The 12,574-nt window shown below is 43.7% G+C and overlaps 1 protein-coding gene across 3 annotated transcripts in view; it reads left to right on the forward strand.

Annotated features, from left to right (window-relative positions):
- Nucleotides 1-12,574, forward strand: part of sns (sticks and stones) — a 62,596-nt gene that overhangs the window by 14,688 nt on the left and 35,334 nt on the right. For all 3 annotated transcript variants that reach the window (XM_036813914.3, XM_036813912.3, XM_036813913.3), the window contains exons 3-5: nucleotides 7,604-7,756; nucleotides 10,328-10,501; nucleotides 12,263-12,416. In XM_036813914.3, the coding sequence (XP_036669809.2) occupies nucleotides 7,604-7,756; nucleotides 10,328-10,501; nucleotides 12,263-12,416 (481 nt within the window). The remainder of the gene's footprint in view (nucleotides 1-7,603; nucleotides 7,757-10,327; nucleotides 10,502-12,262; nucleotides 12,417-12,574) is intronic.

The raw sequence follows: 12,574 nt of genomic DNA on the forward strand, positions 1-12,574 counted from the left end.
AACTAGTTCGACTTACAGTCTTGGAGTTAGGAAAGCTTAGCTGAGTGATTAAAGTCCTAAGAAAAGTTTTTTGCCTATTGTATGTAGGGATATCTATTCATATTTTAAGCAGTTGCTTTTTTTTTTGGATCAAGTTATCTACTTTTCTATTATGTTTTCCAATTGATGAGCACCTAATCAACTAATTTTTCCAAGTATCTTAAATCCGTAATTGATAAAAAAAACTGCTTCTTACTTATACGGAGTATAATAACTATCTGTAACTGACCAATTTTTAATGTATTGTAAAATATTTACAATAGCGAAGACAGTCAACAAATCAATAAGCAATAAGCAGAAATTCAGATGGATGTTTATCATCGTACCAATTGTAATTTGACTTGAACTTACTTTGACATCTTCTAACAATACAGCTCAAACAATATCCAACTGTTTTGCTATTCAGAGTCACAGAGTTTCGGATTCCATAGATCCTTACCAAGACCTACACCCTGAAACCCCTTCGAAAACCCTCTGTATGCTTTATCTTCGGCCCACCCACTCAATTGAATTCCCCCCTCGTCGGGTTCGCCTTTTTCTGGGGGCTGCAATTAATTTAAGTAATAAATACAAATGAATTTGTCACCGGGGGCGCCACACAAGTACGTACACACATTTGCACACACAGTGGCACACATTCCTGCTGTTTCCTGCTCATTGCACCTACGGAATTCTACTAGTGAAATTTAAATGCGGGCCCCCTCCCCCTCGCCCAGCACCTGTCCCACTCCCACATCTGCCGTCCCTGTCGCTGCCAACATTTATTGTCAGCAATTTGCAAAACAATAGCAGCAACAGCATCGCCGGGCTGAGCTGAATTTAGCGCAGTTTATTGCTCCAAGGAGCCAGAGTGGGCGGAAAAGGAAAACCTGGGGGTGGAGTTGGAAAACGGGGCTGTATCTCCACTGCAGGCAAAGCGATGTGAAATGAATTCCTTTTTGTTTCAGCCTCGTTTTCGGCTGCTGCATTGTCGTCTAGCAATCACTTTGAATGCTCTGCCGCTGCTTTTGCTGTAATTGTAATCACTCAAGGAATTGCGCTACATTTGATGACAGCGATTTTCATTTGGCCCGCTTCGCTTGGTCCTTCTCAGGAATTTTTCCCAGACATCAAGAGGCTCCATGGCTACCACTCACTATATGTGTAGCATACATTCCGGGGCCCAAGGCCCAAGGCCCACGCACACACGCGCACACGCCTAATGACGTTTGTTTAGTTAATTACGCGCCATGAGCTGTGACAATGGCAAGTGTGTGTGTGAGGCCATGGGGGGTGCAGAAGGAGAAAAAAAAGGGCCTTCTAGACTTGAGGATACCCAGAACATGTCTTAAGTCCCTCGCTTGGGTGCACTCATAAGAACATCATGTTATAACCTTCTCAGGACTAGTCCCAATGATCCTATGAATTAGGTATATATTTTTCAAGTTATTGAAGCTTTATCTTTTTGTGGTATTTAAATGCGAAAGAAATCCCCTTATTATAACTTTATCTTATCAGTTTTTCAAGACTTAGTGAATATAATAATATTTTATCATAATATTTGCAATGTTTTATTTTGAGCCCAATTAAGTTTTACCCACTTTAGCCACTTAAGGTCCCAATATACCCTTGGTTTGTTTGAGTACCCTGCATAAAAAATAAAATAAAATAAGGAAAAAACCAAGCCAAGCTCGGGATGCTGGGGCAGTAGAAGTTGGGTTGAGCTTGTTAGTGCCTGCGAGTTGTTGTTGGAGTGGCGAAAGGTCGGTCGTCACATGACATGTTTGTCATAATTGTGGATACTTGTGTGAGTGCTGCCCGAAACCCCCTTTTACCCCCTCCCTCCCCCCTAACCCCACCCATGGTTTTGTAATGGAATCTTCGTCTTGGCTTTCACAAATGACATGTGTCTGTGCCCCAGTCCAAGGTATTTGGGCATACCAGGCGTGGGTGGGTGTTGGTGGGAGGCACGTGCGACATTATTGCTGCAATTAGCCGAAGGGAAATGTGGACAAATGCCTAATAATTCAATTAAGTTCGAATTACATTTATTTGATTTATTCCAAAGAGCGACTGTCTGCTATTTATCTGCTGTTTGTCTACCTAGTATTTTATGCAGGGTATACTCATGGGAGTAAGCAGTCGATCAAGAATAATGTCCAAAATGTTTAACCAATTTACTTAGTTAATAATTTGTATAATTTTATTTAAATTACACATTTGACTGGGCCAGTGGCGGATCCAGAATTTGGTTGTGATAGGGTATAGACAAAAAATTGGTTGAATTAAAATATGTTACATATACTTTTTTACCCAAATGAGGGAGGTCTAACCTCCATATACCCCCACGTATCCGCGGTTTGGTCCAGGGTCATGGTTTACCAGAAAATACTTCATAAAAATATTCTCTAGCCTAACCAAATTTAAAATGTTGGGCAGCAAAAAGTTGGCCACGTTTGCTGCAGAATTTATAAACAGTCGTTAAACCATAGCAGGTATATAATATTTCAATTCATGAATATTTTGTTTGAAATTTAAAGTTTTCCTAGCGAAAACCGCTTTGTGCCACACTTAAATTTACCAACTATATTTAGAGAACAAAAAGAAAAAAACTCTTAAAATATAAATATATGTACTTGTTTAAGCGTTATCGTGAATGACAAATACTAGGGAAAACTATAGTTGCATATCGGTCTATGTAATCTCCACTTGGAAGATATGATTTAATTAAAACTTTGTGCAGATAGTCTATTAAAAATTAATAGCACTCACCTTTTGTCCTGCTCAAATTAAATTTGCAGACTCCGTTACAAAGTTTCTGCAGCAATTTGGGTGTAACACTGGCCGTGCTTATGTTAAAGTTCCAAAAATTATTCCGCACTCCCACCGGCACATACCTGTACCTCCATATATATAGGTATGCATATATAGTACGGGTAAAAATAAACGTGAGGGCGCAATTAGATTATAAGTTTGGCAAAAGCAAAGAACTTTTGCACACAAAAGTCCACGTGCAAATTTATGGAAATTCCCAGAAAATTTTCGCATGCCATTAATTTGGAATACAAAAAAGTAGGACCAAAAAATAATAATGGAGCCAAAAACACATATGCCGCAAGGCAACTGCACCGTGTCCATGTCGGGGTCCGAATCCAAGAGCCAAAACTTTTTGCCGGGCGGCGGACAATGGCAAACGGCAATGGGAATGGCCGGGCAGGCGGAGAGCACTTGCAGCAGCCACCTTGGAGCGTTTATAAATTTTTGACTACAATGCAGCCAGAATTTAAGTTGGACTTCCTTCCTGGCCAATAGACGCACTTCATTGATTTTCAAATGTCCGCACATTTCTCACCAGCACATCCACTCCGCCCTACCGCCCACCGCCTTTGTAATTGAAGTGCAAATGAGGAAAGTTTTCATCTGCCGGCATTCCGGGGAAATATCGCCCGACATTTGTTATGTGAGGCTGACCTTAAAGTCAGCCCCGAGCGCCTTGGGTCGCACTCCGGGTGTGACTGGGCTGATGGCTCAACTTACATCACTTCCACTCAGCCAGCTCCCCTGGCCCAAAACGAAAAAATGGCCAATTCTTGCCTTCGCCTTGGATTGAGTTTGGGCTGCAGTGGGTGGGCGTATGGCTGGCCTCGGCTTTGGCTGGTGGAAAAGGGCTGGGAAAGTATTCCGGCGCATAAAACTTTTATGAGGCGTACTATTAGTGGGTTAGCCGGGGTGTCGCTGCCCGAGGGGCGACTGCGGAGGGGGCAAGGGGCAAGCCGAGTGGTCCAGTGTTCATGGCAAATTGCACTTTGTGTACTCGCTTGCCAGGAATCCGGCAACTGGAGCCGGTTGGAGCTCAAGCTCTGCCGCTGCCAGAGCCGTTATTGCAGCCATTGTTGCATAAATTATTTGATGCCAGCCAACAGTGCACTCAAAGAAGCTGCACCACCCACCCACCGGGATTCCCCCACATCCCACCACTGTCATGTGGGGGCGCGGCTTATGCATAAAATTTAATCAACATTTAACCTTAACCAAGGGAGCTCAGCTGGCCGAATTTTCACCTGATGGGGCACGAGTACAAACTGAACCCACTCGCTAAGCTGCAACTTAATAATAGCTGATTGCTATCTATGTTTTCCCATACGAAACACTTTGTAATATATTCATATTACTATGATAGTTGTTTACAAATTTACAAGGTCTTTCTAGGTTTTTCAAAAGCACATAAATATAATTTTATTTATGTAAGTACCTATTTTACCCATTACTTTTGAATTCCAAATAATTGTATTATACAACTACATCTTTATATACGAAACAAAATATTATCGATTCTCTTCGGTTTTCTTATATAAATATTTTATTAATTGACAAGTTATGCTCTCCTTGTGAACTTCTTATCCAGGATACCATGTCTTGGTATTTTATTTGCACAGTTTCATTAGCAAACCTTAAATACAATAGTGTTCTTTATATTTAAATGGGAATGAACTATAGATATAATTTAATCTAAATATCAACGACTTCACTGCTTGTGTAAACAACATTTCATGGCAAGTCTGTCTTGTTGAGAGAATCTATGCTATTGGAATCAAATGACTATTAAATAAGATCGAGTGAAAGGGAAATCAAACCCGAAGTCTACGATTTCCGTTGTTCTGCATTTACACCGACATTTTTGTTGCCTAGCAGCTTTTGTCAGACTGCCCTTCGACCACTGAGCCCTCTTATTGTTCCCCTTGAAAGGGCTCCACCTGCTCGTTCGTCAATAATCAAATACAATATGCATTCCAATCAACAATGCACATAGCCCACGTTCCAATCCGCACGCACCTACATACAAGAGGTATAGATATAGATATAGAAATGTCTGCGCAGGATGGCAGGCCACGCTTCGGCATAAATCGAGTTGCATTTGCCAGGACTTGGCGCTAGAAAAATCATAAAATGTGCATATATTTCGCATTTTAACCATGCAGCACGCGCAGTACCACGCCCCCTCCCAGTGCGCCCCCGAAAAGCCCTGCCACGGTGTGCCAAATATTATGAATTTTCAATGCACGTACCGCCCCCTCAAAGCCCCGAAAGTCCACGGACAATCTGTACAGCCAGCGGTGCCACGGCGACACCAATTTCGGCTCACAAAGCCTTTAGTCAAGGTTGATGCTGGATGCTGGATGCTGGATCCTGGCTGCAGGATGATCTAGGGATGCCATTGGCGTTTCCTCAGGCAAAAGGGTTGCGCGCTGAATAACAAGCAAAGCATCGGTGGCCTTGTAAAAATAAAGGGAGATTTTCTAGTCAGTTTTTGGTATAACATGTTACAGGCAAATAGTAAGTTAATTTAAGAATAAAGTGGAACCATTTCAAAACAATTCTAGTTGATATGAGGGAGTTCCTTCCCCAACTGAACTTCATATCCATACCAAATCATAGAATTAATTGAAGAATTCGAATAGTTTTCCACCCAAAACAGATAAGTATTCTCCCATTTCAAATTGTACCTTTCCAATAGTAGTGACCTTATTATATCTTTTGTTTCTTCATACATAAATTAATGGCGAAAGAAAAGGCCATCCTAAAATTCAATACTTATAGAACCGTTCTGTTTTGCCTGAAGATGAATTCAGTAATTCAATCAATTACCGAATATTCATTGGAAAACAAATCTTAAATTTTTCTTCGACGACCTAAATAACCACAAGGGCACTTCTTTAGACGAGAAACAAGTATATATTAAAGTCATCGCACCTCTGGGTGTGTCTGTTAATAAACCGGAAAATCATCGGCTTTCACGGTACAGTGCCGCCATTGAAAAGAGGAATATTGTGGGGTGAAAGGGAATACCTAAGCTCCTGAATTGGAAATTACATTCATGTATTTGATTTGTTGCATAATAATGTGCGCAGCTGGCGGCGATGCTAAACTAAATCTAATCAAAGGGAAAGGGACACCGTCCTTGCGGTGTTGATTTCATTTGTGCCGCAACAAAAGCAATTACCTTTACGCAGAATGATGTCGCAGACAAGGAACCTCTTCTGCACCTCCCACCTAAGCCCCCTTCTGAGCCCCAACCCCTCCCTGCAGCCGAGGGAGTCCTTGTGCGACATTAAGCATTCATTTTCCATGCAACAACTTCTGGAGCAGTTCGCGGAGCAGACGGCAACATATGTTGCATGTCAAATGCAGGACTCCCTAAGCCAACTCCTTTGCGGGGATGGTCGGGAGTGTAGGCTCCACTCCAGCTCCTGCTCCAGATCCTGCTCCTTTTCCCGCTTAGTGCGATGGCAATGGCAGCCAAACTCCTTCAGGTGGCATTAAAATAATGCACACGTGCACTTAACTTTATCCACGTTCCTCGTTGTTTGTTTCGCTGCACGCTCGTACTTTCGTCGGTTCGCTTGTTTGTTTCTGCGTCTCCAACTGCTGCACTCATGCACCACCCAGTTGCACAACCCACCCACTCGGCACCACCCGGCGTCACTCAGCTATTGTTTCGCCGGTGGCTCGTGTATATTTCAACAGTTTGCCAAGGCATGCCGGCTCAGTTATGCCATGTTCCCCAGGCCCGCCCCAATCCCGTCGCATCCTCGTCCTCTTGAGCGCAAATATTGAAACTCATATTTGAGCACATTAACGAGGGAACTGCCTGCACGGAGAAAAACAAAGTGGGACTTGTTAAGGTTTTTAAAAGACAAGTCGAGGCATAGATTCATGGCTTTCAAGTAGGGAAGTTTGAGTTGTATTTGGTTGAAAAAGGTTTCAGTCGCACATCGGATTAAATAAAATCACACTCATTTTATACATTATTTACTTATTACTACTATTTACATTACCTGATTTTAAATAATGATTTAAAAGTTTTTTAAAAAAATGTTAGTCATATCATCCGCACAAAAAAAGTCAAGGGTAAATTTCACCAATACGGATAGTTACGTAGCTGTAAAAAATGGTTAACAACTATTAAAAATAGTGACGCTATGGTTACAATTTAATAGTCAAACTACCATACAATGGTAAATTGTGTGTTCTGTTCTTGGGAGAGTAACTATTTCGTTGGTAAATTGACGATCGGTTGGGACCATTTAACTATTACCTTGGTAAATTTTACATAAAAGTGATTTGGATAACCAAAGCATGAAAACATGAAGAATCCGAAATTTTAATTTTGAAAATGTTTTAAGAGGAACAGCAAGGCTTATAATTTTCTTAGAGTGCATCAGGGGATGGAGCTGGTGAAGTGGGTGGTTAACAAGGACGGAATGCTGCGTTCTTGGCGCATTCTTCCTGGCCTCCGCTTCCCAATTCCAGCTGCTGTTTCTGTTTCTGTTTCTGCATCGGCGGCCATTCAACCTGGGCCTTCAACAACAATGTCGTCTGTCGTCGCATACACACAATGCATTAGGCAGTGCCACGCCCTCGCCCTCGCCCTGGCCGCCCACAGAACACCCTGTAATGCCATTGTGGCCCATAATGAGCAAAGCTTCCCTGGCAGCCATTAGCTTTTGTTTCGACCCGCGGCCACCGCCCCGCGAACCTCCTTTGTGGCCCACCCCTAATCGCTGCATCTGCTCCTCTCTTCCAGCTCCGCCGGCCTCGATCGAGATCAAAGGTTACAGCCACAACTCCAAGGTGGAGGTGCGCGAGAACCAGGACCTGCAGCTCAAGTGCATCGTGGCCAATGCTAAGCCCGCGGCTCAAATCGTCTGGTATCGTGGCAATGTGGAATACAAACCAGGTTAGTAGCAGTAGTCATTATCTTTTATGTCCATCCATGCCCCATCAACCGCGTAAGTTGGCTTTTATCACGCACCTGTCACTAAGAGTAAAAAACATATATTTAAAATCATATGGGAAACGGTTTATCTATATTGAAAATATGTTTTATGGTTAGCTCAGGAATAAATATAAATATAAATTAATGTTGACGTTAAAGTTAAGTAAAGAATACTAAATAAACAACAATAAGATATATGAAAGAAATGCAGAAAGTAATAAAAGGGGCTAATAATATTTTATAACAAAACCTTTTTTCACATTCCAAGAGAAGAACTGACTCGAGATATCCCAGCGATATTAAACTGCCTAAAACAACATAGGTTGTACGAACATAACAATATACATTTCCTCTTCGAAGGCATTATGCAGAATACAAAAAGTGTAAATGGGTTTTGGCCAGGCCCTTTTTAGCCGGGATAAGTGCGGATGCGGATGAGCCGGGACCGTGAAGGTGGCAAATGGGATGGGGATGGGGATTGGGGATGCGGATGGGGATGAGAACGATGGCCCTGCAGATGGAGATGGGCAAAGTGACGCCTGTCAACCGTTTGGCCATCGCACATGTGATGTGATGGAACGGGGGCGGCAGGATCAGGATGCGAGGGTCTGACAGGATGCGGGGGCGACAGGGAAATGGACGTCGACTTTCGGCCTGATGACGGTGCTTAAATAATAATTTTATACTCCAACAAAGCGCCGACTGTCGATGTTCAGCCCTTATCTGCTGTGTGGTTCGCTGTCCTGTCCAGAGTCCAGAGTGCCGGTCCCCGGTCCCTGGTCCCCGGTCCCTCTGTTTGTGCCTTGTCATTTAGCCGCTGCTGGGCAGTCAGCAAATTGGAAAACAGAGCTGCTGGAAAATATGGAAAAATGCAAATGTCAATGGGTAAACGGGCTAAGCGGATAGGGGGCCGATCCCATCACACGGCGCTTAGCCGCCTTCACGACTTTTAATTTTCATAATGATTATGGCCCCGACAACCGTACATGTGGGTGGGCAAGGGCGTTGGGCCGTCGCCCCTTTGCCCCCTTAAGGGTGGCGGACTTTACGGCCCCTTCCCGCCATTTGGCCAGTAACGAACGAAATCATTTTAGCACAACTGGCGCGTTAAAAATGCTTAAAATGTGAAACGCACGGCGACAGCCACGATGATGATGGAAATTTTTCGGGTAAACATATAAAAAACAAGAAACAAAAAGAGCAAAGCAACACAAGCCCGGAAGAGGGAAGAAAATTCGCAAAGCGGCGTTAAAATGTAGGAAAATCCGCAAGGAAATGTGGACAGCGGAAGGAAGCTGCATGATGAATTATGTTTATGACGCAATATGTTGCGGCAGGGACTCCGGCCGGACCCCATGCCCATAACCATTCCCGTGGAACACTTCCCTCGGTCCAGGGTTTACGAGAATGGCCAGTTCTGGTCTGGGTCTGGGTTTTGTATCATTTGCAAGCTGTCAGGGGCGTGTGTGTGTTTGTGTGGTGGGGACGCGTAAATGGCGGTTAATGTGGGCAGGCGGCCATCTTGGTGATTACCCCCGAGTAAAATGGTGGTTGGGTGGTGCTGGTGGTGCTCCACCACGATAGTTGCCTGGCTGGGGCACATTTTTTAGGCCACACTTTCGGCGCAGATGAGGCTCGTTCAAAATTTATAACTGAAAATGATGTCACAAAACGCTCTTGCTGGTGTGCGATTGATGGCAGTTGAGAAATACTTATTTCCCAAGGCAATAAACTTTAGCACTTTCTTGCCAAATGCAGTAAACTCAGATCGATTGGGGCAGTATTCCGAATGGAAATGTTTGTTATTAGGTCAAAGACATCACTATAGACGAGTACTCCTTAGATGTGCATTTTAAAATGTTGCTAAGCTTACCTTAAAGTCTAAGGTATTACTCAAAATGCATTCAACGATTATGTTCATATTAGATTTTATCGAATCTAAAACAATTGTCAGTAAAATCAAACCTATTACGCATCATTGAAATTCATTTTTAAGACAAGAAACAAAGCTATAGTATAGTCGAATTTCTCAATTGTAAGATACCTGTTACTCTCCTAACCAAGTTTGAAACAAATTTACCTTCGATTGAAGGAGAAGAACCATAAATGTTTACATTTTCATCTGCTTTTAATTTTTTCATTTTACACTTTACATTTCGATCTACTGGCCGTGATGTATCTGACCATGTTTATGCTTTATATAGGTAGTCCCCTTGGTTAATCATAACTTCTTAGCTAATGTTCCGATTTCAACATTTTTGGCGTGCCGATAGGTATTGAAAAAGAATATACTCGTAACATGAAAAATACTCCGAAACTGCATTGAAAATGTGGGCTCCACAAACTTGTGCGGATAGACTGGACCTGGCACTGTGATAAAATAAACTTGCGCTGCGCAGGAAGCTCTAGAATTTGCATGCTTAATTCCAACTTTGTAGCTTTTATAGACAGACACACCGACCTTTACTCTACGATTAATGTCCTGCCAATCCAAACACCTGTTAAATAATGGATATCCCCGTTTCCTTGCAGAAAAACGCGAGGACAACGTGGAGGAGTCAACGGCCAAGCGGTTCACGACCACCTCGAGCCTCAAACTGAAGCCGGGCCCCGACGACGACTACACGGAGTACACGTGCCAGGCGAAGCACAAGGCCCTCTCGCCGGACATGCCCATGCGGGCCACCGTTCAACTGTCCGTGTTGTGTGAGTAGCTTCTCAGCCTTTCCAGTCGCCTTCAGTTGGAGTGGGAGTGGTCCGAAAAGGACCCCGGAATCCAAGAATCGGGAGGTCGTGTGGGTGACCTCATTAGCCGGCTCAATTTGCTATACAATTGAACGTGCGTGCTGGGGCGGATTTGTGTGTAGGTGGGGGAGTCCCCGAAGGGGAACATCCTGCTACATTTGAAGCACTGGGAAAATTATCTTTTATAGTACAAAGTCCGATCTTTTAGCTTTATTTTTCAATTAGCTAAAATCAACTAGCATATAACTATAACGACTTTAGTAATTGAAAAAAATTCCAAACATACCTAAAACAAAAAAGCATATATCTAAAACTGATTGCTACTTTTATTGTATCTCAAAATCTTTATTTGAATACAATGCTTAGAATGGACGGCGCAGCATCCACCGCATATTTCTCCCAGTGCAGGCAATGAATTTTTTGCAGCATTCTCCATCGGCCTGGCCCGATGCGGATGCCATTTGCCATCACGGCCGCTAATTGCGCGATTCGGGCGCGTATTAATTAGTTTTTAAATTCTAATGTGCCGCGCAGCTGCCACTGCCGATGTGGATGTGAATCGGAACGCGACTGCGAATTGCGCTGCTGCACGGAGGCGAGAGCCATTACGAATGCCAAAAGTCCTCTTATTGATTGTTGCCATCGGCAGTGGTGGCTCTGGTGGCTCCGGTGGTGCCAGTGGTTGCCTCCGGGCACCTGTCCCAGCCCCGGGCCACTGGCTATGGCAGCTCCACCTGCACACGCACATTCAAATTAATTATGTTTGTTATTTATGCATAGGCAGCTGGCAAATGGTGGCCCCAACTGCCACAGTTCGTTGGCCATTTCCAGAGCTCGTCGCGATGTAATTGGCAAAAAACGAAAAAAACGGCGAAAAATCGAGTTGCGCTATCTGCGAACTCAGGCCGGCAAAGGGTGCATATCCCCTTTCATTTGGCCTTCCTGTGGGGGCTTAATTATGGCGCTATTATTGCTTCCTCACTGCCTCAACTCGGACCGGTCGTACCATATTTCAAGTGATTTTAATTTAATTTTCCGTTGCACGCCTGCCGGGGATGTGCGTGTGTGCGTGGGGGCGCCACATGTGTGTATATGGCTGTATTTATATTTAAAGTGTGTGTGCTTGGCAGCTTTTATGCCTCACCTGATTGCTGCTGTTGATTCAATACGGTTGACCGCTTGTCAAATTGTGATAAAGAAAATATATTACAGACCCAAAGCAGGCGGATAAAAGTTAATGTTTTTCCGAAGTTTTCCCCGTGGAATATGGAATACGATAGGCGGCGGCCGGTTTCGCCCATTTTCTAGTTGTTACCAATTATTTTCCGGCCGCTGATAATTTCCAAATGTATTTAACACGTACTGTCACAGCTTTTTCCACCGCTCTGCGGTATTTTACACTATTATTAATCGCCCAGTGCGACGCCCACAACAAGCGAAATTACCGACGCCCCGGGTCGGGGGTCAAAAAAAGGAGAAATCGGAAAATAATGCATATGACCGCATAAACGATTTGCATGCAAACACTTCAATTAAAAACTGTACGAATTTCAGCTGCAGTCGCGCACATATGCGCTCCCCGCACTTTACTATAGTGTATATTGAATTTATTTGCGGACAGCAGTCGCAATTAAATATGCGAACTGTAAACACAGCAAACTACCGGCATTCAGTGGAGTTTTTCAAACCGGGCTTTTCCCGCGCTCTGTTCTAATCCCGCAGATCCCCCAGGACCGCCCTATATCGAGGGCTATTCGCCGGGCGAAACCTTGCGCCGCGGCCAAACCGTGGAGCTCATGTGCCGGAGTCGCGGCGGCAATCCACCTGCCCAGCTCATCTGGTACAAGAACGGCTCCCAGATACGCATGGCCTACAGGTGAGCCACATTTGCTTAATTTCTAAATATTAAATAACCGTAAACTAATATGATTAACTCTGTCTGTGAATGCTTAAAGCCTATTATAATTAATTCTTTAAATTAGAAGCGATTGCACCGATTTAAGCACTGAATCCATGTCCAAAAAATACATTTTT

This window comes from Drosophila suzukii, chromosome 2R (genome assembly GCF_043229965.1).
Source record: "Drosophila suzukii chromosome 2R, CBGP_Dsuzu_IsoJpt1.0, whole genome shotgun sequence".
Classification (NCBI taxonomy): Eukaryota; Metazoa; Arthropoda; class Insecta; order Diptera; family Drosophilidae; genus Drosophila; species Drosophila suzukii.